General features: G+C 40.2%; 1 protein-coding gene across 6 annotated transcripts in view; it reads left to right on the top strand.

Annotated features, from left to right (window-relative positions):
* The window catches only part of ldb2a (LIM domain binding 2a), an 84,879-nt gene extending 57,280 nt beyond the window's left edge, over positions 1–27,599 (top strand). The window contains exons 4-9 of one of the 6 annotated variants that reach the window (XM_061835055.1): positions 915–1,037; positions 6,249–6,332; positions 12,536–12,659; positions 15,161–15,214; positions 16,508–16,638; positions 25,039–27,598. In XM_061835055.1, the coding sequence (XP_061691039.1) occupies positions 915–1,037; positions 6,249–6,332; positions 12,536–12,659; positions 15,161–15,214; positions 16,508–16,638; positions 25,039–25,272 (750 nt within the window). In that variant the 3' untranslated portion in view covers positions 25,273–27,598. Of the gene's footprint in view, positions 1–914; positions 1,038–6,248; positions 6,333–12,535; positions 12,660–15,160; positions 15,217–16,497; positions 16,645–25,038 lie in introns of all 6 variants that reach the window. The other 5 variants (XM_061835054.1, XM_061835053.1, XM_061835052.1 and 2 more) reach the window with 5 other exon arrangements.
* The last annotated feature ends 354 nt before the right edge of the window (positions 27,600–27,953 follow it).

The raw sequence follows: 27,953 nt of genomic DNA, 5'->3' as shown, positions 1-27,953 counted from the left end.
AGTGTTAGTGTTAGCATTAGCATGGCGGGTGAACGGGTGGAATTGGGGGTAAAAAAAATCTCTCAGGCAAATTCATCTTTGAAAAACACCAAAAATGAGCAAAATGACCAGGAAATATGAACCGATCCAAAATGCCACTCTTTCCTTTAATTTCTTGGGCACACCTTTTTGTTTTTTGGGGGGTCGCCAAGGAAGTGACTTTTACCGGTCCGGCCCTGTTAGCGCTGCGCTAGCGTGTTACCGCTGTGAATCAGTGATTTGTTTTTATTTTTATTTTTTATTTTTTTTACCGGTATGTTTTTTTTTTTTTTTAACCGGCGCTAGAGTTAGCGTTAGCGCGACGCTACTGTTAGCATTAGCACGGCGGGTGAATGGATGAAATCTGGGAAAAACAATCTGGAAGGCAAATTCATCTTTGAAAAACACCATAAATGAGCAAAATGACCAGAATATCTGAACCGATCCAAAATGCCACTCTTTCCTTTAATTTCTTGGGCACGGCTTCTGGAAATCTTATTGGTTTTTTTTTTTTGGGGGGGGGGGGGGGGTCGCTGAGGAAGTAACTTTTACCGGTCTGGCACTGTTACCGCTAGAGTTAGCGTTAGGGCGACGCTAGCGTTAGCATTAGTGTTAGCGTTAGCACAGCGGGTGAATGGATGGAATCGGGGAAAAACAATCTGTAAGGCAAATTCATCTTTGAAAAACACCATAAATGAGCAAAATGACCAGAAAATGTGAACCGATCCAAAATGCCACTCTTTCCTTTAATTTTCAATTTGAATTGAAACCCGGGACCTCAGAACTGTGAGGCCAACGCTTTACCAGCTGTTTTCACTGCTGACAAATGTTAAAGCCTTGGCAGAGGTCGTCATTTTTTCCCCAAAATCCATTAACGAGTGACAACGTTGCGGCAGGTTTGCACGGAGGGTCGCCTGATCGTGGAGTTCGCCTTCGACGACCTGATGAGGATCAAGACGTGGCACTTTACCATCCGGCAGTACCGAGAGCTCATTCCCCGCAGCATCCTGGCCATGCACGTGAGTTGCATCGCGCACAAACACACACACAAAAAAAAAAAAAATGGAAAATGCATCTTTTTATTTTCAAACAGAGCGTTATTGTGTTTGTTGGCGTGGTTGGATAATAATAATAATAATCGGCTTAATGCCAGTAAGTGATGTTTAGTCCCTTGATTTGTCGACGATGTCTAGACATGCAGGGTGTTGTAAAAAACATAAATTATTCCACACAATTACATTACAAAAGGGCCTTTTAATCTGCAATTTGATAATCAATAAATCGTTTGGGCAAAGGTCTTGATTGTGTTTTTGACATGGGCAAGGCTTGGGCACTACCAGGAGGGGCGTGGCCGGGCCGCCCCTCTGGGCGGTGTCATTTCTGGCACTTGTCACCGGTCACAGATGATTCGCATGAGGCGCTATGATTAGACCAAGTATTTAAGTTGCAGTTTTGGCGAACTGGCGTTTGCCAGTTCGTTGCTTTGTGTTAGTGAGTGTGCCTCACCGCATCCCGGATTACTCCGATACTGAGATTCATAGTCATTGAATCCCGTTTCTCATTTTTTTTTTGGGATCCTGCTTTCTTGGACTGTGTAATTGTGCATTTCTTTAGTTAAGCATAATAACCCACTGAACATTATGCCTTTGCCTGGGAGTCCTGCATTTGGGTCCTCCTCTGCACTGTTGGCTTGTGACACTTTTGAATGCTTCCAGCTTTGCGGGCCAAGTTTCACTTTTTTTTTAATACTCACTGTCCACAAAGCAAGGATGCTGTGAGATGGTTCGGAGGAGCGAGCACGTGAAACAAGTTTGGGGTGAATACTACGTCCCGTCGGAGACATTTTTCCTAATATTTTGATTTATGAGTGAGCCAACTTACATGTTTTCCCAGATACAAACTGTCGCTCAACTGATTAATTGCTTTGCCATGTGACCCCAAAACGTAGTCATACAGCGAAGAATTCTCCACGAAAAGAGACTTTCAGGTGTTTATTGCTAGTTTATTGTCAAACTGAGCATCAAACTACGAAAATTACAAATTGGGTATTTAGAACAACCACCTTACTTTGCTTTTGGAATGGTCGCTAGCTTAACGCGAACACCAATGTAAAATACCATTAACGGGCGAATGAAGAGCATTTATGTTGTCGTGTATAACCTTTTAAACATGGGCTAATTTATAGACATATTCTTGACGTTCTTTTTAATGTAGATGATAGTCCTTAGAATCAGCAAAAAATAAAAAATAAATGTACTAACACGATTATTACTATTATAAATGGCGCCGACTGAGTCCCTTGATAGCTAAATTCTTCTTCGTTTGTCTCTCTATATCCGTATTATAGTGCCCCCGGTGGCCCAGTCACCGGAAGGCACATCACGTGTGACTGGACGGGGGTTCATCTCATTTGCATTCATTCGAATGGGGGGGGGGGGTTTTGCGATATGAATATTTCGATTCGCATACACGATCACGGAATGAATTAGACTCATTCATTGAGGAAAAATCTGCACTTTTCACTTCGCTCAATGAAGGTGACCTGTCCCAATACTTATGTGCACATGTTGCATCATGTATATGACATTTATGATATGTATGTGTGTGTGTGCGTGTGTGTCTTTTGGGCCAAAAATATGAATTTTACCTTGCCGATAAATTGGCCCCTCTGGGTGCCACATCACTAATTCCAGAAGAGGTGCATTGTGGGTGTTGTGTGTGCGCGTGCCTTCATTAGAAAGCGCAGCCATCAAAATGAGTAAACACAGCAAACTACACACAAACACACGCGTATGCATGTGCGCACAAACACGCGCACACACTGGAAAATAGGAATAAAGTCCACAACTCGAGAGACGTGGAACTTTTTGGACATTTTTTTTCCTAGTCATTCAAATAAAAATGGCCGACTTCCTGTTTAATTCTAATGAATTAATATGAACAGTAATTATGATTCATTCATCTAATTAATAATCAATTGTATTTGGCAAGAGCAGCTATCACATTATCCATATAACGCATGCTAGCGTGCCTTTGCATATTTTTATTTTTACTCTATAGATTATTTTCTCTATTTCTATTGTGCATTGTCACAAATAACCGGGCAGTGGAAGCTTTTTGCTGTATTAATCTCTTTATATATATATATATATATATAAAAAAAAAATATATATATATATATATATATAATATATATATATATATATTTTTTTTTTTTTTTTTTAACTATAATCACATTTTCCAAGGTGCATTATATTCCGGGAGAGCATCTAAATCTGTTTAGTGGCCTGGGAACGTGGAGTACCCATAAAGTCAAATCATCACCTAAATGTAAACGTTGGCGAGCTTAGTTTAGTGTGAAAAATGAAAATGAACAAAGAAGCGGTGAAGTGTGTGAAAACATAACGGACCATTCTAAGGAAACGCCTGCTTAGGGGGGTGAAAAAAGAGTCAACAACGATGCGACATTTGCTTATTGTTACTAAGTCAAAACAATCATGAAGATGAGTGTGGTGTGGTTCCACTCCAGTCCTGTAGGTAGCAGTCTTCAACATTGGAAAGTTGTGCTGAAATTAGCAAAATAACGCAAATGAATACATTTGTGCTGACATTTCTTTGCGTAATTTCCACTGATCTAAAAAAAAAAAAAAATTAAAAACGAATTGATGGCTCATTGGCCACCGAAACTGAAGTCGCCATCCGCCATCTTGATCCTCCCAAAACAACTGTGCTGACCTGTGCAGCCACAACGATTTTTCTGCAGAATATGTACACTTGTTTTATTTATCTAGACTCTATGCTCGAGATGGGGTGAGGGATTCGACTCAGGTTTTCAGTTTTATGACTTGCGACTTACTTGCCAAATACTTCAGAAAAGGGAAGCTAATTTAACAGTTTAGCTAACTGGTAAACCAGTTAAAAATGTAAAAATAGGACGAAATTCGGGGAACATCTTAGTATAACTAAGTAACGTAACTCGGGCGAGTATGGTTTATGTTGAAAGTTGGAATTTGTTTTGGTTCTTAGGTACGCAAAACTCTCTTATTTCGTCTCTCTCGTTAACTCATGAGGCAAAACGATGTACGGTAATATGAATGTAATGCTATCCCCTGAATAACCTTCTTGCTGGCTAGCTAGATAGCGATCAAGATAGATAGATAGATAGATAGATCACTGATCTAAAATAAGACTGGATGGATCATTGGCCACCAAAACTGAAGTCGCCATCTTGATACTCCCAAAACAACCGTGCTGACCTGTGCAGCCACAGCAATTTTTCCACAGAATATGTACATTTGTTTTATTTAGGTTCTTTGCTAGAGATGTGAGGAGGGATTCGACTCAAGTTTCCAGTTTTATGACTTGCGACTTACTTGCCAAATACTTCAGAAAAGGGAAGCTAATTTAACAGTTTAGCTAACTGGTAAACCAGTTAAAAATATAAAAATATGACAAAATTCGGGGAACATCTTAGTCCAACTAAGTAACATAATTAGGGCTAGTATGGTTTATGTTGAAAGTTGGAATTAGTTTTGGTTCTTAGGCACGCAAAACTCTTAGTTTGTCTCTCTCGTTAACTAATGAGGCAAAACGATGTACAGTAATATAAATGTAATGCAATCACCTGAATAACCTACCATCTAGCTAGCGATCTGGAGAGATAGATCTAAAATAAGAGTGGATGGCTCATTGGCCACCAAAACTGAAGTCGCCATCCGCCATCTTGATACTCCCAAAACAACCGTACCGACCTGTCCAGCGACAGTGATTAACTGCATCAATCAGCAGTTTCACGCAAAACCCTCTTAGTTTGTCTCTCTTTACTAATTAGGCAAAACGATGTACAGTAATATGAATATAATGCCATCCCCTGAATAAGCTACTAGCTAGCTCGCGATCAAGCTCAATAGCAATCAAAGTAGAAAGATTTACTTTGACACTGTTTAAATTTGTAAAGTTTTTTTTTTTTTTCGTTTTCTGATGAGCTCAATTCACTTGAACAAAGTTTTGTTCACGATTGTTGTTGTTCACTGTTCACTCTCAGCTTCACCTTTAGAGGCCGACGTTTTTTTGCAAAAAAGCGATGTCAATATTTTCCCAAATTTCATCAGTGGATAAGCAAGAAAACACTTTCTGTGAAATTTTTGATGAATTTCATAATCCAGAACTCTGCGAATTAAATTTGATTTTCAAATGGGAGCAAACAAGTTGAAATTTAGGTCGTAGAGACAATAAATGATGCGTTTAGCGTGTATTTCCCCATTGCGAGTCCTTATTTCCAAAAATATATCGAACTGATTGACTTAAAATGTAATGGTTTTGTGACAAAAAAAAAAAAGCTTAGTTTTTTGCTGTGTCATGATTATAGTGCTTCACAGCATTTTTTTTGAAAAGTTAACATGTCAGGGAAATCGGGCCCTTGGTAATATGCAAGGTTTCTTGCTAGTCACTGTGTTCTACGTCTTTTCGTTGCTTTTAGCCTTTTTTGGCTTACCAAGTCGAATAAAAAATCATTCATGTTACCAGAAGTGAAAAAATATCAAGCTCACATGACCAGTTTTAATTCTACATGCCAGATTTAGAGAAAAGCAACGCCATAATCCAAACTGTAAACCATTTCCGCCACATGTCTTGGGAGTACCAAAATGGCAGCCAGCTGGTTTCAGCCAATTGAAATACAGCTCAATGTGTATGCACTATCCAGTCTTTTTTTAATTTTATTTTTTAAATCAGTGGTAATTTCCTTCGTGTGTGCCAGTTTTGTAGGCTGTACGGCGGTCTCGTTGAATGCTCTCACCATAGCGCCCCCTCATGGAACCGATGATCTCTCCTATCTTTGTTACTAATTGTCAGACTTTAGCTGTTAGCCATTAGCCTAGCTGTCAGTCCCTCCGTTAGCATTACACACGTAGGTAGCTTTAATATATATATTTTTTTTGTTTGTTTTTTTAGAATTTCCCCTGGAGGCTGGGAATTCAATCAATGACAAAGATTAGGACATGAAAATAATAATTATCAGCGTGCCAGTTAAAAAGACATGACTTAAAATGTCAATATGAGTTTTGTTTGTTTTGTTTTTGCCTTCCCAACTTGAGTGTGTCACCGTGTATGGATGCTAATCATCCTAATTGGCCGTGGAAAATTGTTTGTATTAGGATTAATGCCATGAGTATTATTATTTCTTTTCTTTTTTTTTTGGGACTTTTGTCGACATGCTTTTTCTTCTGCAGGCGCAAGACCCTCAAGTCCTGGAGCAACTGTCCAAAAACATCACACGCATGGGTTTGACCAACTTCACCCTCAACTACCTCAGGGTAAGTCTGCGGGTGTGCCGCATGGATTTGATGTACGTGGATATGATGTGGAGAATGGAGAGCGGCGCTTCCCGACTGTGTTATTGAGCCAAGGTATATCGCTCGTATTTTAGTCTGAAAAGAATCAAACTGCACACCACCCAAAAAATAAAAAATAAACCTCCCAGAAAGACTGCTTTAATAATCCGAGTAAACTAATTTCCACAAATTATAAAGTATCATGCTTCAAAATAATAACAATGAATAAAATATTAAATAAATAACAGTATTATACAGTATTATTAGTATTAGAAGTATTAACTAAATAAATAAATATAAATGAATAAATAGATTAGCTAGATTGATGTATTGTTTATTAAATGTAGCGGTAAAAAATTACTCGCTGACATTCGAGACTTTTTTTGAAATGGCATTTTTAAGATTAAAACTCGTTTGCCGGATGGGTATTGATGACTAGCCAAAATATGGTTAACCTAAGATGGATAAATGTATTATTCATTTATCCATTAAGTTAATTAAGTATAAAAATTGTTGAAAGACTTTAAAAGACATAAAAAGTCAATTAGAAGCCTGAAACTAGCTAGCAAGATTAAATAAGCATAGACCACTGGCATGATAGCTAAAATATGACAACACTCAGATTGTTTTTTATTCATATTTAGAACTTGAAAACATGAATGACTTTTAAAAGATATAGATAGATAGATGGATAGATAAGATTATGGAAAATTATGAAGCTAAGCAAATGTATTTCTATGGCGCAATTTATAGACAACGGAACTCAATGTGCTTCGATTGAAAGTGTTTAGACAAAACTAAAATAGTAAATGCAGTATATTATCAGGATTTAATGAAGTACCATGTGATGGGTTGATTCTTTCATATAACTGTCATTTCCGGCCTACAACCCGCGACATTTTCCACACGCTTTCAAACCCGCGGTTTATGCGGTGATGCGGATAATTTGTGCATTTTTTTCCTAACGGCCGCAAGGGGGCACTCGAGCGGAAAAGGTAAGGATGAGACCGGTGGAATATATGTGCCGAGGAAGTGACTTTTACCAGCGCTGTTAGCGCTGCGCTAGCATGTTGCTGCTGCATTACCGGCGTGTCTAAGTGATATTTACCAGTAAGTTTGATTGTAACTGGCCCTGTTAGCGCTACGCTAGTGTGTTGCTGCCGCATCTCGGGGATTTAGGTATGTTTTTTTTGTTTTTGTTTTTTTTTTACCGGCCCTGTTAGTGCTGTGCTACCGTGTTGCTACTGTGTAGCTGCCGCGGCTGTTTTTGTTTTCTTTTTGTTTTTTACCGGTATGTTTTTTTTTTTTTTTTTTTTTTTACCAGCCCTGTTAGCGTTAGTGCTAGCGCTGCGCTAAAGCTAGCACTGACACTAGCTCAGCGCTAGTGCTAATGCTAACAGGGCTGGTAAAAACAAAAAAAACATACCTGTACAAGGCGGTACACAGAGTTTAATCCTAACATTAGCGCTGCACTAAAGCTAGCACGGCGATAGCGCTAATGCTAACAGGGCTGGTAAAAAAAAAAACACCTGTACAAGACGGTACACAGAGTTTAATCCTAACACTAGCGCTGCACTAAAGCTAGCACTGACACTAGCACGGTGCTAGCGCTAATGCTAATAGGGCTGGTAAAAAAAAAAACACCTGTACAAGACAGTACACAGAGTTTAATGCTAGTACTAGCACTGCACTAAAGCTAGCGCTGACACTAGCACTAGTGTTAGCGTTAAACTCTTTCTGTGTACCGTCTGTCTTTGTAAATGTCTCCTGTTTGAATGTGGGTTTCAATGTGGGCACTTGCGGCTTTTACACAGCTGCGGCGTATGTATGTACCAAATGGTATTTCCTTTACAAATGTTCTGGGTGAGGCTTATAATCAGGTGCGCTCTGTAGGCCGGGAATAACTGTAATATTACAGCAAAATGTTGTCCACAGTAATATAATGTCAGGGTTTTGCAGTCACGGTGTAGAAGGTGGACGGGCCCAGCGCAGAGGAGCGAGACGCGGGGAAAATCAAAATACTAAATGAACGAGACACGAGTTGCCGGAGGCGGAACGCGGCTGACAAGAACGAGTACAGACAAAAACCGAACCGGTTGACAAGACGCGGAAAGGGAAACAAAACTAAATGCATTTCAAAACAAGGCTGAAGACCGGAAACACAGATTGTGGCATGTAAAATTTACTACTATTGTATTTGAAAAGAATCGTTTCAAACATAACACAACAAAGTGTTGCAAATCATAGCAGAATATATCATCGAATATTGTGTTTTTCTTCCAAAATGCAAGAACAATATTTTTCAGATTTACTTCCAAACAGCCAATAATATCTTTTTGTGCATATTAATGTCATTTTTCTCAGCTACAGTGTATGATAACCACAAACTGCAAGGGGCTGTTTTTATAATAGAAATATTATATATATATATATATAACTCAGCTGTTGACTGACAAGCTTGTATTTTTCCAAAACGGCGAGATGGCGAGCGAGTGTGAGGCGGAGGAATTAATTGGATACAGAAAATTAGCATAACATTAATGAACGCTCCCCGTTGAGACGCGTAATTGCGAAACGCCAGGCGATTCGGGGGGGGGGGGCGGCGGTAAGGGCACCTCGGCTTGCTTATAATAACCCAATTGATGGAGACACAAAGGGGGTTGGAGGATGGAGGAATTGGGGAGGGGAAAGAGAGAGGAAGGTGGTTGCCTGGTTTTCTTTTTTTTTTTTTTTGGTTTGTCCCCCCTCCCACCATCATGATTAACGCACAAAAGCATCTGCGACGTAATGCACAAACTATAATTTGGCTAATTATGTCTCCTTTTGAGGAATAAACACCAACCTCCGCGGAGTTTACGATCAAGTGTCTGATCCAAATTTAGGAGCAAATGGACAAAATCTGCAGGGATTTTGCAATATTTTCATATTGCAATATTGTTTCGGCAATATTGTTTAAAGGACCCCTGGATGTAGGGGAGGGGGGACATATAATCCCATCTAGTTTGTAACCAAAATGGCCGACTTCCTGTGTTTTATCGGGCTGAGACTATCTTTTGTGGGTTTACTGATGGTAGACATATTTACCAAAGTTCATGTTGGCGAAGTTGAACTGCCTTTGTGGGCCGTTTTTTTTCTTTTGTTTTGTTTTTGTTTTGTTTTTTTTTGGGGGGGGGACAATCTGATATCCGTAGGATGAGTTATTGTTATTGTTTAAACGACGCTTTGAAATAAACTAAATAGCAGTTCGGGCATGTGGCTGTTTGGGCATGGTTTCTTGAGACTTTTTTGTGGGTCTACTCCTAATAGACATCTACTCACTTTCACAGTGCTAAGCGGAGGTAGTTTTGGGTTATGAATTATTTTATGTTAAAAAAAAAAAAGTCCAAAAATGTCCCCTTCAAAACAAAATGGAAGACTGACTTCCTGTGACTTTTCCAGTATGGATTTTTCAGACTTTTTTTGTGGGTCTACTCATGATAGACATCTACTCATTTTCACAGTGCTAAGTGGAGGTAGTTTTGGGTTATGAATGATTTTATGTTAAAAAAGAAAAGTAAAAAAATGTCCCCTTCAAAACAAAATGGAAGACTGACTTCCTGTGACTTTTCCAGTATGGATTTTTCAGACTTTTTTTGTGGGTCAATTCATGATAGATTTGCCGGGGTTGAATTTAAAAAGAAAAGAAAAAAAAACAATTTGAATGAATTCCATGACGAGTGGAACAGTGATTAGCTGATAAAGTGTTGGCCTCACAGTTCTGAGGTCCAGAGTTCGATGCCGTCCCCCGCCTGTGTGGAGTTTGCATGTTCTCCACGTGCCTGGGTGGGTTTCCTCCAGGCACTCCGGTTTCCTCCCACATCCCAAAAACGTGCAACATTAATTGGACACTCTAAATTGCCCCAAGGTGTGATTGTGAGTGTGCTTGTTTGTCCCGATGCGGCATGCGATTGGGTGGCAACCAGTTCAGGGTGTGCCCCGCCTCCTGCCCGTTGACAGCCGGGATAGGCTCCGGCACTCCCCGCGACCCTCGTGAGGATAAGCGGCAAAGAAAATGGATGGATGGATAATTCCATGACGTACGACAATTTCGTCTCAATAGCTACCGACGAAGTCTAGCGGATCAAAATCTTTAGCAGGCCTGCAAAATGTTGAGAGTTTTTTTTTCGTATGGGGAAAACCCTCAGAATTGCAAAAAATTTTGTAAACAAGGTATTTCCCCTCCTGCCCCCCCCCTCCCCCACATTGTTGTTGTACAATCTCGTTGACTATGCAGTCATCAATCTTATCCTTCAGAGCAGACAAATGTTAGCTTCCCTTCTGTTATCTTAGCTCACCAGTCCGTACAAAAACAACCCCTTTCCTCGTACGTACGAGCGCTCGGGGGGGGGGGGGGGGGGGGGGGGGAGTCCCGACACCTTCCCCTGCTCTTTTTCTCTTTGGGAATACATCAACGTGTTTTGCACGTCGCCGAGCTTCCTTCTATTCAGTCTGAAAATAGACGCGGATTTCAGGAGGGGAGAGCCGGCGCTGGCTGGCAACGCCGATCACAGGCCGGCGTTGGAAATCGTAGAATAGCACAAAATGTCGGAGTAGCGCGTTGATGTTGCTGTTGATGCTCTTGTTGTTGTTGTTGGCTAAAGTTTTAAGGTCGACGTGTGTGTTGCTAGGCGACATCTTTCTTTGGGGCGACCGTTGTTGTAATATGACGAGGTGGAAGTCTAGGATTGTGTGTTTTTTTTAATTTGCAATTCAAAATGTAGCTTATTTCTTCGTTATTTTGTAATTTTAAGTTCAAAATATATACATTTTACGTTTCTTAATGGTTTCGCATTTTTATTTGTAAATATACATGTATATATTTTTAATGATTTTTATTTTTGCAAAATATATGCATTTTTCCTTTGTTAATGGATTCATATTTTTATTTGTAAAGATACACATAGGTTTTTAATGATTATTTTTTATTTTTAACTAAACTTTATTTTAAAAATACAGTGGATTTCACTTTTGTCTTGAAACTATTTTGTTAATTTTATATTTAAGAAAAAAATAATAGAATTATTGAAAAATTAATTCAATTCATATTTCATTTTAATTGTTTTATTTTTATTTGTGTGTCTTAAAATATGAAATTCAAAATGTTATTTAAAATAGTTTTATTTTATTAGAATTTGTCTTTAAAATATTTACAGTTTTTGTATAAATTATAGAGTACATCAGAAACATTTTATTTTGGTTTTCATTTGAAAATATTTTCTTTTTATTTACTAGATTTTTTTTAATCATTATTTGAAAACATTGTGTTTTTATTTTGATAAATATAATGGATGATAATAATGATTCCTGTTGTTGGCTAAACTTTTAAAGTTTTAAACGTGAGTGTTGCTAGGTGACATCGTTCTTTGGGGCGACTGTCGTTATTGATTTCGTATTTTTATTTGTAAATATATGCGTATATATTTGTTTACATATATTTCTCATTTAAAAAAAATTCCAGTACATTTTGGTTTTGCGTTTAAATTATTTTATATTTGAGAAAAATATGTATAATCACCGAGGAATGAATTCAATTAATCTATTTTAATTGTTTTGCTTTTTTTATTTGTATGTCTTAAAATATGAATTCAAAATGTTATTTAAAATAGTTTTGTTTTATTACAATTTGTCAATATTTACAGGTTCTTATCACAGTATATAAGAAACATTTTAGTTTGGTTTTCATTTGAAAATATTTTCTTTTTATTTACTAGATTTTTTTTTTTTTTTTAATCATTACTTGAAAACATTGTGTTTTTATTTCTATAAATATAATGATTCCTGCACATTTAATCATTGGAACCATAAAGTCTTTAAAGCGTAAACACCTTGCAGAAAACGTTGCCTATATTAAAATATAAATACCGAAAACAAAAACCAAAAAAATCATCTGGCGCCACTCGGAAAGCACGTTTTAACAGACTCCGTCCGAGTTGCTCCGGTGCACATGACAATCAACTTTTTTCCTTAGACTATTTTGTAAACGCCCATAAAGGCCTGATTTACGGGGCAATTAACACATCAAGCGAAGCAGAGCAGCAAAGCCTGCCTTTTTATGGATTTCTTTTAATGGGGGCACGGCTTAATGTGGCTCATTTGCATGTTCTCTTTGTGAATTTATGAGTATTTTCGCCGTCCTCTCTGCGCAGCTGTGTGTCATCCTGGAGCCCATGCAGGAGCTCATGTCCCGGCACAAGACCTACAACCTCAGCCCGCGCGACTGTCTCAAGACATGCCTGTTCCAAAAGTGGCAGAGAATGGTGGCGCCGCCAGGTAAGTGACGCGCCGCGCTCTTGGAGGACCCGAGCGGTCAGTGGGGGGGTGGGGGTTGGGGGGGGGAAGCATCACGAAATGGACGTCCAAAAAAATGTAAATTCATCTTGAAATCCGCCGGGCTGATGTCTTAAAAATGCGGCAGGCAGTCAAATAAAAAAAATACCCAAAAACATTCCTACTTTTCCCACTAATAACCCTCAACTCCAGTGAATTTTAATTATATTGAAGAAGTTATTTCAATTTAGATTGAGGGGAGGGACATACAGTTTTTTGATTTTCATTATTTTTTTTGCACATGTATGTCAATAATATTGGTTCCTTTTTTTGGGGAATGAATACAGTAATTTTATTTAAGGTGAAGGTATATTAAAATTGATTTTATATTTCTTTATTATTGTATGATTTTATTAATTTAATTTGTGGACATTATTTTATGTTATGTTTTTTCATGTTAATATTTTATTATTTGGGATTTTTATTGCATTTGGGTATTCGTATTATTTCCCTGCTGTGTCTTATTTAAGGCAAGGGAATATTAACATATATTTCATGTTCCTTTATTTATTTTAAACCTTTTTGTTATACTGATCATTTAAATACTAATTTTAGTTAATACAGCACATTATTAATAGAAAAATAATAGTTTTATTATTTTTATAATAGTCGTAGTATTACTATTTTGTGTTTTTTTATTATTACTATTTGTTTTACTTATAATTTAACTTTAGTTAATACAGCACATTATTACTAGATAAATAATAGCTTTATCATTTTTATAGCAGTCATAGTGTTACTATTTTACTCAATTTTATTATTTTATATTATTATTATTGTTACTATCAGGTGTTTTTAAATACAGTAATACTTTTAGTGAATAAAAAAAACTTTGATTTATTTCAGATATTATAATATAATACTTGTCATAGTAATTAGTATTACTATTATGCAATATATATATAGTTATTATTATTATTATTATTACCATCCAGTGTTTCGAATGGCGCTTTTACTTTTCTTCATTACCCGATACAATGCTTTCAACAAAACAACACCAAAAAAAAAAAAAAAAAATGAGTACGGAAGTAAAACTCTTAAAAAAGTAATTAGCGATTTCAAAACAGAACATTTCCACCGAAAGCTTCGCTGTTGGTCCTTGCCCTCCCGTTCCCTCCTTTTGCTTTCCTGCCATTCTTCTCCAACCTTCTCCCGCCAGGAATGTAGCATCCACAGGATTTGCACCTCGTTATGTATATATATATATATATATATATATTTTCGTGAGGGAAACAGGAAGCGATTGCAGTGCGTCAGTGGCGCAGGAAGAAGCCGTCCGATAACACACATCTGTGACAATAGTTTGCCCAGGACGCGCGCGCATCTGTCAATGTCAACAATGCAAAAGAGGAAAGATGCGGATAAGAAAAAAAAAAAGTCAAGTCGGGTACAAAAAAAGGTCACGTGGGAAATAATGGAGGTGAACATGAAGAAAAGAAAAAAAAAAATATATATATATATATATATATATATACACACACAAATATCTGTCCAGCGACCCTCGTGAGGATAAGTGGCAAAGAAAATGGATGGATATATATATATATCTCGCAACCTTTGTGAGGATAAGCGGCAAAGAAAATGAATGGATGGATTATATATATATATATATATATATATATATATATATATATATATGCGCACACACACACTTATCTATCCAGTGACCCTCGTGAGGATAAGCGGCAAAGAAAATGGATGGATATATATATATTATATATCCTGTGACCTTTGTGAGGATAAGCAGCAAAAAATTGAATGGATGATTATATATATATATATATATATATATATATATATATATATATATTTATTTATTTATTTATTTATTTTACACATTTTCTTTGCCACTTATCCTCACGAGGAAAATCATTTTTTTCTATTTTGGAGTGTATTTTATAATAATACAGTATGTAGTGATAATGCTACACATAAATGAAATCATAATATGGAGCTTTTACTCCTTATTTCTGTGATTGTGTATGTTCATTTAATATCATACCATATCAAAATTATTTGTATTGTGCATTGTAATTATTATGTTTATATGAATATTATTATCATTTAGGATTAAGTGTAAAAAGAATAAGATCATTAATGCAATTAACAACAACAAAAAAACATAACATAATAAATTTGATAAGTGACATTTTACTGCTGTGAAATATGAGTCCACTTAACCCACGTAACGTTTTAATATTATTAGCTGTCGTGACCATTGTTAATTTTAAATCATAAATTTTCAACTTTCGTGGGGAGAAAGTTGGTCTTTTTTTTTTTTTCTTAACTGTCATGTAAGTGTGACAGCAACAAAGTTTGGTTGAATGTTTTGATATTTGATCATCATGCCTCACTCTTTTCAATGCTTTGAGATTTAAAAAAAAAAAAAAAGCATATCAGTGCCAAACAGAACACAAAACCAAGCCCACCTCTTTGACTTTCAGCTGGACACCCGCAGAACTTCAAAACGGAAATATTCCCCACCAATCACAAAAAAGGTATCTTTTGTTCTCAGACGGAGAAAAACGTTCCCGCCGAATGGCTTGACTCCGCTCCGTGTGCGAATAAGGACTGCCGTGCATGTTGGAATTCTCCTAAAAGCTCGTGTCGAGACGCTCAATAAAAAAAAACAAAAAAAAAAACATATTCAAGCACGAATCTCACCTGCGCCTCAACAAAAGACAGAAATACATCTGGACCATGTTTCTGAACAAGGTCCAAATACTGTATACAGTATGTATCGGGGCTGTCATATTCATCAGTCGCCCTGACAACCCAAAAAAAAATAATAATAATCTGCATGCTCGATTCCCAATATTTGTGAAATTTAACCTGAAACCAGAATAGATTCAATTATAACTATTATGCATAGTTATCAATAATTAAAAAATACTATTTTGTTTATGCACTTTACCACACAGTTATAATTTGCTTTTTTTCTGGAAATAGAATATTTACTAAAATTACACGTTTCTTGTGATTTTTTTTTTTTTAATTATTTTTCATGACTTAATGTAGTTTGTAATATTTTTTTAAAATAAGTTTTTACCAATAACCTTCCATTTATAATTTTTTATCATTACTGTTAAAATAATTTTTATAATTAAAATAATAATTGTATTGTTTAAAATGTCATTTATAATTTTATTATGAATAATCAACCAGTTATTTAATGGTTAACAAATCCATAAAGTGTTTATTTTTACAGTAAATCAATGAGACAATAATTGATTGAGATTACAGATAAATTGAAAAGGAACTATAATAGATTTTGAAATAAATTTGAAAATAGTTACATAATAAAATATGATCAAAAGCTCTTTTAATGTTATTATTTATAATTAAGGACAAACCAAATTTAATGGCTATATAGTGGTATTTATTTCAACCGTAATTTGTATTTTACTATGTACAAGAAATGAATTAACCGAATAGTTGAGATATTTTTTCCATTTGAATGAGACAATTTTCACAAGAAATTACACAATTAATCCTACGTTAAAAACATTATTTTGGTTATAAAATTCAAATTCACGCACACTTTATTTTGTAATTGATTTAATTACAATTAATGAAATGAAAGGTGTTTGTACAGTTATTTTGTACTCCTCGATTGAATTTTATTAGTTGCAGTGAATAGAACCCCCGCCGCCGAGAGCTTCCGCCACTAGTGCGTTTTCCCCGACCGACGCTCGTGCATGTGGCCGGCCGCCGCGCACCCCTTTGTACCCCGACTGTGTGCGTTATGTCCCTGGCGCGGCCTCTGTTTGTCTTTGCTGGTCGCGCCAAAGCTGAGCCCGCCCGACAGACCACCACCAAGCGGAGGAAACGGAAGAACTCGGCCAGCAGCGCCAGCAGCAGCGTCGGCGCCGCCGCCGGCAAGAAGCGCAGCCCCGCCACCAACTTCAGCCTCTCCAGTCAGGTACCTGTAAGCATCGGCTCCATCCTGGTTTGACTCCCTTTACTTACCTTTTTTTTTTTTTTTTTTTGTACAAGAATGCTAAGAAAATATTACCAAAGAAGTTTTGAATGCGTTACCTGGCTATTGTGTAAAGCAGTGCTTTTCGCCCGAAGCTAGCTGGGATAGGCTATACGTCTCTCCCGCGACCCTTGTGAGGATAAGAGGCTCGGATAATGGTCCCTCAATTGCTTCCTTTGATTTTTCTGTATGTGGCCCTGAAAAGAAAAAGTCTCGTAATAGTATAGAAAAACAGAAATACTCACAGGCATATATTCTTTATCCTCTGAAAAAAATAATAAAACTAGAATTACAGCAGCAGTATGGTTTCATGCATAGAAAGAGTACCACAGATGCAATATTTGCCTAGAGGATGCTTGTGGAAAGGTACAGAGAAGTTTAGAAGGAGCTACATTGTGTCTTTGGGGGTCTAGAGAAAGCCTATGACAGAGTACCAAGAGAGGAACTGTGGTACTGGATCCGGAAGTCTGGTGTGGCGGAGAAATATGTTAGAATAGTGCAGGACATGCACGAGGGCAGCAGAACAGCGGTGAGGTTTGCCGTAGGTGTGTCAGAAGAACTTAAGGTGGAGGTAGGAGTGCATCAGGGATCCGCGCTGAGCCCCTTCCTGTTAGCGGTAGTAACGGATAGGCTGACAGATGATCTTAGACTGGATTCTCCTTGGACCATGATGTTCGCAGATGATATTGTGATCTGCAGTGAAAGCAGGGAGCGGGCGGAGGAACAGTTTGAAAGATGGAGGTACGCACTGGAAAGGAGAGGAATGAAGATTAGCCGAAATAAAACTGAATATATGTGCTTGAATGTGAGGGGCGGAGGAGGAAGTGTGAAGCTCCAGGGAGAAGCGATGGCGAGGGTGGATGACTTCAAATACTTGGGGTCAAAAATCCAGAGCAATGGTGAGTGTGGTAAAGAATTGAAGAAACTGGTCCAAGCGGGGGTGGAACAGTTGGCGAAAGGTGTCTGGTGTTCTATGTGACAGGAGAGTCTCCGCTAGGATGTGAAGGAGGAGTGCACACACCACAATCACCACCAGGCCCGGAACGGATTAATGGCATTTGCATTGCTTTCAATAGGGAACGATGACCTGAGACACGAGCGTTTTGCCCGTTCCGAGCGTCGTCGTGGAACAAATTAAACTCGCATCTTTGACAAACGACTAAACAAGCACCGATCGGAAGCGGCGATCAAAGAGAAAGGCGCGAAAGGGTTTTTCACAGGTTCCGCTCTCGCGTTCCCAACTCGACTAAATATAGATCGACTGTGGGAAAACTTTTCCCGGCAAACTTGAAACTCCAAAACAAATCTTTGCTTCACTTTTTTTTTGTTTTTTTTTTTTTTTTTCCCAGTGTCTGTCTCTCTTAGCGCCGCCGCCGCTCGCTTTCCCCCCCCCCCCCCAAAAAAAAAAAAAAACAAAAAACCCCAAACGTATTCCGTCTGTCTCCCACACACCGCGTCCTCGTTTGCTTTCGCTGCCGCGCGTTTCTGCGCTCCGCTTTGCTCGTCGCGTCATTTTTTTTCCCTCGCGTTTTGTCGCCCTCGCCGCTCGCGCGGGCGTCGACAAAACGCGGCGTGCAATTGTTTCCTCTCAAAACAGCCTGGGTTGGTGCCAGCTCTCATTATTGCATGTGTGTGTACCCCCCCCCCCAATTCCATATCCTGCCCCCCCCCCCCCCCCAACACGCAGACACGTTCACACTCCTCTTGAACGCCGGCAGTGAGGATGCTAACACGCTGGATACATATGTTGCACACCTGCCGTCTTTGTCTGAGAAGTTGTTGAGCTTTTGCGCGTGTGTGCGTTGCGCGAGCCTACGTGAGCCCAATGACAACAAGCGGTGGACCCTCGCCAAGGGAGGAGGGTCGGGGGGGGGGGGTGCTTGTGGTGGTGGTGGTGGTGGGGGGGGGGGGGGGCTGAACAGCCGCTGGAGGAGAGAATGTGTGTGCGCACGCGTGTTTGTAGGTGTACGTGTGTCTCTGCGTGTTGAGGATTGGGAGCCTACAGTGTGCAACAGTGATCTCTAGTGGCCAAGTGAGGATTTTTAAACGAACAATTTAACAATTCAATTGAAACGAATTCATATTGAGTTAATCCGTTCCGGCCTCTCCCCTACCCCAAAAAAATAACAAAACACACACAAACAAACTGTCATAATTACAAAAAATATATAGTCTATCAGGGCGGCACAGTGGTCTCAGCTGGTAAAGCGTTGGCCTCACAGTTCTGAGGATCCAGGTTCAACACCACCCCCCCCCCCCCCGGGCCTGTATGGTGTTTGCACCTTCTCCCCGTGCCTGTGTTGGGTTTTCTCCAGGCGCTCCGGTTTCATCCCCTCCCCCCCCCCCAAAAAAAAAAATACGACATTAACCCTTTCCTGGCAGGGGTTGCATATCTGCAACAGGTTTAACATAATTGAAAGTTTTAAGTCCAGAGTATCAATTTCTGAAAGTATCAGATTTTTCTCTCTGCAAAATTTTATTTGGTCCCGAGAGGGTTAATTGGACACTCTAAATTGCCCGTTGGTGTGATTGCGAGTGCGGGTGTTTGTCTCTATGTGCCCTGCGATTGGCTGGCAACCGGTTCAGGGTGTACTCCGCCTCCTGCCCGTTGACAGCTGGGATAGGCTCCTGCACTCTCTTGTGAGGATAAGCGGCAAAGAAAATGGATGGATAGAGTCTATCATTTTGTAAAAATGGTGAATAGAGTGCAGATATATAGCATTTTATCTACACTATGTGGTGCCCAAAAGCTTTATAAAGCCACAGATCTAAAACCAGCAGGCAGCTGCTGGCATGCAAAGCTCACAGGGAGAAAATTCCGAGTTCATTGTCTTGCCCAAGGACACTTTAACAGAGCCAGTATTCAAACCAGCTACTCTTCAGTCAGTGGGCGACCCTCACGACCAACTGAGCCACAGCCTGATCAAAACATCCATCCATCAATTTTCCGAGTCGCTTACCCTCACAAGGGTCACGGGGGGTGCTGGAGACTATCTCGCGAGTCGGGCGGGGGTGGGGGGATACCCCCTGAACTGGTTGCCAGCCAATCACAGGGCACATAGAAACAAACGAGCATTCATACTCATATTCAAGAGATTTGAGTCCCCGCGCCTCAGAATGTGAGGCAGACAATCTAACCATTTGACCACCGTGCCGCCTGATTAAAACATACAAGAGAAATTCAATAGAATGTCAAAAAAAAAAACATTGTTTTTGCTTCACTTCCATGGACATCGTGTTGCTCCCTCTGCTGTGTGTGTGCGCACTGATCATCGAGGGGCACAGTACACACTACTTACAACACAATATTACGTTACAATATACATTGTATGTGAAAATTACTGAATTTGTTTTACAAATTATGCAAATACACTCATGCTTCTGGAGTGTTTGTTTTTTTCCCCTTATTCAAATAATCTGTAATCCATGTGTGAAAGGAGTTTGTAGTGGCATGAACTGAATTACAATTTATAAAATATGAATGAAGGCAATTAGCGTAATTCCCAGCTGACAGAGCGCACCTGGTTACAAGCCATAAAGAGTTTAACGCTAGCGCCGCGCTAACCCTAGCGTCGCGCGTTTATGCGGTGATGCGGCACCAGCGTTAGCGCGGCGCTAGTGTTAGCGCAGTGCTAGCATTAGGGCATTATTAATGCGATGATAGTGTTAAACTCTTTCTGTGTACCCGGGCGCCGCGTGTTTTTGGAATGATGCGGCGCTAGCGTTATAAGCCTCGGTACACAGAGTTTAATGCTAGCCTCGCATTAACGCTTGCGCCGTGCTTACTGTTTTTTTTCAGGAGAGTAATTGAAAGCGCACCGACCGGCGCCTATATCAATTTTTGGCCATGTGCGTGGAGGGATTATATTTAGGATTGGGCATCATTTAAATTTGAACAATTCTGGTTCCCTTTCCAGTTTTTGTTTTGCGCGTTTATGGGGTGATGTGGCGTTAGCATTAATATGACGATAGCGTTAAACTCTTTCTGTATACCGAGGCTTATAACGCTAGTGGCGCACTAACGCTAGCGCCACGTGTTTTTGCGGTGATGCGGTGCTAGCGTTAGCGCGGCGCTAGTGTTATAAGCTTTGGTACACAGAGTTTAACGCTAGAGTCGCATTAACGCTAGCGCCGCGCTTACCGATTTTTAAGGAGAGCAATTGAAAGCGCACCGACCGGTGCCTATGTCAATTTTTGGCCATGTGCGTGGAGGGATTATAATTAGGGTTGGGCATCATTTAAATTCGAACAATTCTGGTTCCCTTTCCAGTTCTTGGTTTCTGTGTGTTTATGCGGTGATGCGGCGCGAGCGTTAATGCGACGATAGCGTTAAACTCTTACTGTATACCGAGGCTTATAATGCTAATGCTAGTCCCGCATCTCTGCAAAAACGCGCAGCAGTGGAGGGATTATAATTAGGGTTAGGCATCATTTAAATTTTAACCATTCTGGTTCCCTTTCCAGTTCTTGGTTTCCGCACGTTTATGCAGTGATGTGGCGCTAGCGTTGATGCGACGATAGCGTTAAACTCTTTCTGTGTACCGAGGCTTATAATGCTAGCACCGCGCTAACACTAGCGCCGCACGTTTTTGCACAGCCATCGCCTCTGATAAGTTACATTTTCTTGATTTGCTTGGTGAAGTTATCAATATGGTGGCATTGTTTTTGCGTTGAGGGATGAGTCCGCGTGCCACAGACGCACGATGAAGTTTATGAAGTGCAGTCCTGCATGGGTGAAAAAGCTTTTCCAGTCTTGTCTTTCCCGGCTCAGATGTGTCCCCCTACGCTCACAAAAGTAACAAACCCTCAGACTCGAATACTTGTCAATTCCATTTCCTGTTCTATGTTTATTGTCATTTTCCTCTTATCAAAGATTTTTTTTTGTGGCGAAATTAAAGGTAATTGCTATAAAAAATATGCTAATGAGGCAAGGGGGCCCATTCAAAATCTCGGGTGTCGCGCCGCTGCTAACGCTAAAACCTAGCTTGTAACGAGATGAGTAGTCAAGTAGGCAGCGCTAATTAGCGAGCAATTAACACACCGCCAAGTCTCGCACTCGCCACCAGCTGTTGTCATCAGAGGAGTTTTTTTGGCAGTGGGCGGGTGGGGGTGGGGTGCGGGGGGGTCCAGAGGAAGGTTGACGGGCCTCCTCGCGAGAACAGATGGCGAGCCGCGCCGCACTTGTTGGCAATCGGCGCGTTTTGGAGCTAATGACTTAATTAGCTATGCAAATGGACAAATCAGTGTGGATATTGTCATTTAGTTGGAAAAGCTCACCTAAATTAATTAGCCCGATTAAGGCAGAGCTGGGAAGAAAAATGGTCGCTTGGGGGGGGGATTTTTTTTTTTTGGGGGGGGGACTTTCATAAATACAGCGAGCAACACAGTGGAAAGGTGATTAGCACGTCTCGCTCAAAGATCTGAGGTGTGGGGTTCGAATCTCGGCCACGGCTTTCCTTTGCGGAGTCGGCATTTTCTCCACCGGGTATTCTGGCCGTCCTCACATTTCAGCTCATATGCGCTCGGTTCATCCATCCATCCATTTTTGTTGCTGCTTATCCTCACGAGGGTCGCGAGGAATACTGGAGCCTATCCCAGGGCACATGGAGAGAAACAGCCGTACTCACGATCACACCTACGGACAATTTAGAGTGTCCAATTAATGTTGCATGTTTTTGGGATGTGGGAGGAAATCGGAGTGCCCGGAAGAAACCCACGCAGGCACGGGGGAGAGCATGCAAACGCCACACAGGCGGGGGCCGGGATCGAACCCGGGTCCTCGGAGCTGAGTTTTACCAGCTGAGGATGCCGCCTCATCTCCAATATCACAATTTAAAAAAAAAAAAAAAAATCATCTTGCTTGAGTTACCAACACCGTAACGTTCAAGAGGGTATTAAACCAGAAGGCGGTGGTGTCAAACTCGAGGCTCGGGTGCCAGATCATTTTATGTGGCCCGCGTGAACAAATCATGTAAATCAACTTCCATGAATCTGCACCCAATGTTTGGAATTTCCATACATCTGGAGCATTTTTTTTTGTTATAACCCTTTTATTACAGTAACTTCAACACTAGTTCAACAATTATCCTTGACTTCTCATTTCAAAACTAGATCTCCAGCAATTTGTTGTAATATTACGAGGCAATTCAACATTTATGTGCGTATCATATTTGCGCTTTAAAGAAAATATGTGGACCATGACAAAAATCAGTTTGAAACCCGCCTGTGTGGAGTTTTCATGTTCTCCCCGTGCCTGCGTGGGTACTCCGGTTTCCTCCCGTATCTCAAAAAAAACATGCAACATTAATTGGACACTCTAAATTGTCCGTAGGTGTGATTGTGAGTGCGGCTGTTTGTCTCGATGTGCCCCGCGACTGGCTGGCAACCAGTTTAGGGTGTACCCCGCCTCCTGCCCGTTGAAAGCTGGGATAAGCTCCAGCTTTTCCGCGACCCTCGTGAGGATAAGCGGCTAAGAAAATGGATGGATGGATGATACTCACCAAATTTGGACGTAGGAGGTTTCCAATCAACGGGGGCGATAGCCGCCCTGTGATTTGCCGGTCTCTTTCACCCAAATTCAGACCCTAATGAGAATAAATAATCACAATAGAAGATGGATCAATCTTAAAAAAAAAAATTAATATCCATCCAGGTTAGCTCCCTCTGTGTTGTTATGATATGATTGTAATGGTAAACATATCTTGGATTGTGTACACGTTTGTGTGTGTAACCCATCAAGGCGAGCGGCGCTGACACACATGACCAATGAAGCGTGCGCTCCATTTAGCGGCGCCGCTTCGGCCCAGGTTCCAGTCTCGGTCATTGTTCGGTCCTCTTTCCTAAAATGAGTCTTAAAATTCTTCTGATCGAATCAAATTTGAATGCGTACACGTTATGGATAATTGATTTTTGAATCGGTTGCGTAGAAATAGTTCTACGCAAGTTCTGCCCATCCATCAAGTGTGAAATTAAACAACCGAGCACGGTAAATACTCGATTCTCGAACAAATCGGTTTTTGAAAGAAAACGAAAACGAGATTTTTTCTGCTTCTGTTTTTGAATGAAAATCGGTACTCGAACGCCCCCGACAAAACCCAGAAATAATATAACGCGCGCGGCCTGACCAGCTGATTTTTATTGTGAAATTTAATAATGCTCTGTTGCGTTAGCATTTCTGCATTTTTGTTTTGTTTCAAAGTTTTCCTTAACTCGAGTTGAGTTGTTTACTTTTTGGAAAAATTCAAAAAATGTTTTTTCCCCCCTCATTTATTGTTTTTTCAAGTTATTCTACAATTTTGTTAATACAAAAAAGTACACGTGGCTGGGGGCCGAGTTACAACAGATACGGCAATGCACTCCCCGCCTAGCCTACTCTACTACTAAAGCATACATTTAAAGCAAAAAAATATATATTTCTTAAATGATTTTATTATATAAAATATTTAAACTATACATGTATTTCTACTATGCAGTTTATTAATCAGGAAAAGCTTTAAAAAAATCCTCTGAAAAGTCCAATTTATTAGACATTGGAACGCATTATTTCTTTTTCCATTAAATGTAATGGGAAGTATCGATTTGGTTTTCGAACAAATCGCTTTTCGAACCGCATTCTGGCATCACTGTACTGAAAAATTAGTTGTATAATTCTAACAAGTTAATGATTACAAATACAACAACTGTTTTAAATGATAATTTATTACAAGCCAAGTTAATGTTTTTGTATGTTACTTTTTGTAAAAATATATATTTTTGCTTCCCCCCCCCCCCTCATTATTGCTTGTTTAAAGTTATTCTGCACTTTTGTTAATTGTTTACAAGGCTGGGGGCCGGGTCGCAATAGATTCAGCAATGCACTCCCGTCCGAGCCTACTCTACTACTAAAGCATACATTGAAAGTACAAAATAAATATAAATCTTACATTATTTTATTATATAAAATATTTAAACTATACATGTATTTCTACTACACCGTTTATTATCAGGAAAAGCTAATAAAAATTGCTTTAAAAAGCTCAATTTATTAGGCATTGGAACGCATTATTTCTTTTTCCGTTAAGTGTAATGAGAAACATCGATTTGGTTTACGAACAATTCCCTTCTCGAACCGCCTTGTGGAACGGATTGTGGTGGAGAACCGAGGTTGTAGTGTAAATATTAAGTACCGCTGTTAATCTCGTGAGAAAAATATCAATGGGTGAATTTGTCAATAACAAAACATGATTCATTTTAAACAACGCGTGATGATTAGCAGATGATTGGTATTGACTTATGCAGTGATGATAATCGGACGCACGCAAAAAGGAACGAGCTCATTCTCGCTCTTCTTTCCGCCGTGACCAGGACGTGATGGTGGTCGGCGAGCCCACGCTGATGGGCGGCGAGTTCGGCGACGAGGACGAGCGCCTGATCACCCGCCTGGAGAACACGCAGTACGACGCCACCAACGGCCTGGACGACGACGACGACTTCACCGGCTCGCCGGCGCTCACCAACAACGGGCCGTGGAGCGGCAAGGCGGCCAACGGCGGGCCCGACGGCAAAGCGGAGAACGCGGCGTCGCAGGCTTCCCAGTAGGGGGCGACGTGGCGGGGGAACAAAGCAATAGCCACACTAGCTGGACGTTTTTTCCAAAATGTATGTAAATGTACAAAACTTGCAAATAGCGAAGTGTGGACTTCTTTTTTTTTTTTTTTTTTTTGGGCAAGAAAAGCTTTCGGTGGACTGTTGCCGCTGTCGTCGGCGGACGCGGGTCACGTGACCTCACAGGGCGGAAGCCGCGAGAAAGCGTTTTGTTGTTTTTGAACGCATCCGCCGAGGCCGCCGCGGAGCCGGTCTTTCTCGACGTTTTCTAATTAGCGGGAAATAACGGTCCATTTTGTTTTGGGATTTTTCGAGGACGGGGGGTGGTTGAGCGGGTCACACATCCGCCTCGCAGATCAGACGTTCGGGTTCGAATCTCAGATGTCGGATTCCTCACGCGTCCAAAAAAATAAAAATAAACGTGCATGTTAGCTTAACACAAGACTCAAAAATTGACCATAGGTTTCATTGTCAATGGCTTTGTTTACGTGTGCCCTGGGATTGGTCTGGGACCAATCCAGGGTGTGCCGCACCCCTTGGTTAATCTCGCCCCGTGACCCAAATGGGGATAAAAACTATAGAAAAATTTATGTTCATTTTTCCCTCTCCAGTCGTTACAACCATTTTTAAACAAAAACTTGGATTGTGTTTCCAGCTCTGTGACTTTCCCTTTAAATAATTGGCCTTTTTCTATCTTCAATACTCCCAAAACTGCATGATTTATTTGAATTATGTTCTTCATTTAAAAACAACAATAATCATATTTTCCTCTTATCAGTTTGGGACGGTTTTTGTAAATAGAAGTCGGGTTTATTTTGTCCGTTAGCCGCAAGGAAGCAGTTCGTTTACGGCAGCTGTTTTGTTATCCGAGGAAGGTTCCAAATTTCTCAAGGGGGGAACGGGGACAACCCCCCCCCCCCCCAACGACCCCAACTTCCCCGACCGCGTTTAGCTAGTGCACAACCAAAGTCACAATTCACCCAACGCGGTACCACCCACTTCTTGTATATTTGGCGCCGCTTACGAAAAAGAAAGCCACCCCCGTAGAAGTCTTGCACTGTCCCTTTAAATTTTGATTTACATTTCCTGAAAAAAAGTCAGGTTTTTTTTTCCTGCCTTGTTTTCCTCTGCCAATGTTCTGCAAAAAAAAAAAAAAAAAAACAGCGTCGGCACAGCGTTTGGAGGTCGCGTCAGAGCTGCGAAGGGGCTTCCGCAACGCCAGGAAAACTGTGAAAACCGAGGACGAGTTAAGAGACTTTGAACAATCGCTGCAACCTTGCGGAGTAGGAGCCCCTTTCACGCCGCCTGCCAAAAGTGTGATTTTTTTTTTCCCTTTATTTTTTTCCATTTCTCTGTTCTGTAAAAAAACAAAACAAAACAGTGTAATCACATTAACATAGCAAATTTTTTTTCCCATGATTGTGGATAAAAACAGGGCCATAAAGAGACCTGCACACGGGAATGTCCTGACTTGTGCTGGGTTTTGTGTGAAAGGCCAACGCAGATTTGTTACAGCTCTGATCTCTGCTGTGAGAAATAGCATCAGATCTGTATCAGTGGCATGGATGGTGCGGAATGCTGTGTCTACGCGTGAAATCCGCCTTTGCTGCATTCTCTGTGAAAAACTCAAAAGCAGATGTGTAACGGCGCGTATCGCTGTCATCCAGGACACGGAGTTTGCGGCAATATCCGGCTTTTCTGCGATAAATGTTGAGTAATCTGTTGTGGCGCCGATGCTGAAAGCGTGCAGGATCTCTGCGTGAAATAAGACAATAATGAAGCTAAGCTCGGGGACAAGTACAGTACACTTTCACCAAAACCGAATGGCGGAAAAACTCGACAGATGGCAGGATTCCAACACACACACAACTGCGAAATCGATCCGGTTCAGTCATTTCGCAGGCTCTCCGTGTGAATGCAGCCTTTTTTGGGTGAACTTTTCCCGAGAAGGCAAAAGGCGCACATCCTCACGCGACTGCTTATTTATTTGCAATTTTTTTTCCGTTTTTTTTTTTTGTTTGTTTGTTTTTTGTAAGGAACCAAAACACATTTCTGAATATGTTTGAGGCTAGTATTATTAGACACCATTTGTACATGATATAGCAGAGGTGTTCCGTGTCATAACTGATGTCTGGTATGTATGCTTTACCATTAACTTGTGCCAATAAAACCGTGCTTACAAATAACGCGGGGGGCGACTCCTTTAAAACGGATAAAAAGGTTTAATAAGGTGGAAAATCGACTCGCGACGAAATTGAAAACGATCTGCCTGCAGATTATGTTAATTAGCGGCGTCTCTGGGATAGCTTTATGGCTTTTAACAATGTTTTTTTTTTTTTTTGGGGGGGCGGGTACTTTTTGGGTTTTAAAACGTAATTGTGGGCAAGGTGCCCGAATGAGAAACTAATACAGGAGTAAATTTAAGATTCCAGTCGCTGGATTAATAAAGTGGAGGGGAAAAAAATAATTTGAAAAAGGGGGTTATTTTCACATTTTAATGGGAATAACCTGCCCTGCTGTAAAATATGGATTTTTCTGGGCCGTTTTCTGTTTGGTGGAATCGACTTTGCAAGGCCACTCGGTGGATCTTTAGTGACACCAAGTGGATTTTACAGGATACTACATCATTCTCATTGCATGCATCGTTTTTTTTTTTTTTTTTTGCTTTTACTGCA

This window comes from Syngnathoides biaculeatus, chromosome 11 (genome assembly GCF_019802595.1).
Source record: "Syngnathoides biaculeatus isolate LvHL_M chromosome 11, ASM1980259v1, whole genome shotgun sequence".
Classification (NCBI taxonomy): domain Eukaryota; kingdom Metazoa; phylum Chordata; class Actinopteri; order Syngnathiformes; family Syngnathidae; genus Syngnathoides; species Syngnathoides biaculeatus.
The sequence above is the reverse complement of the archived record's forward strand: the minus strand, read 5'-3'. Positions and strand labels throughout refer to the sequence as shown.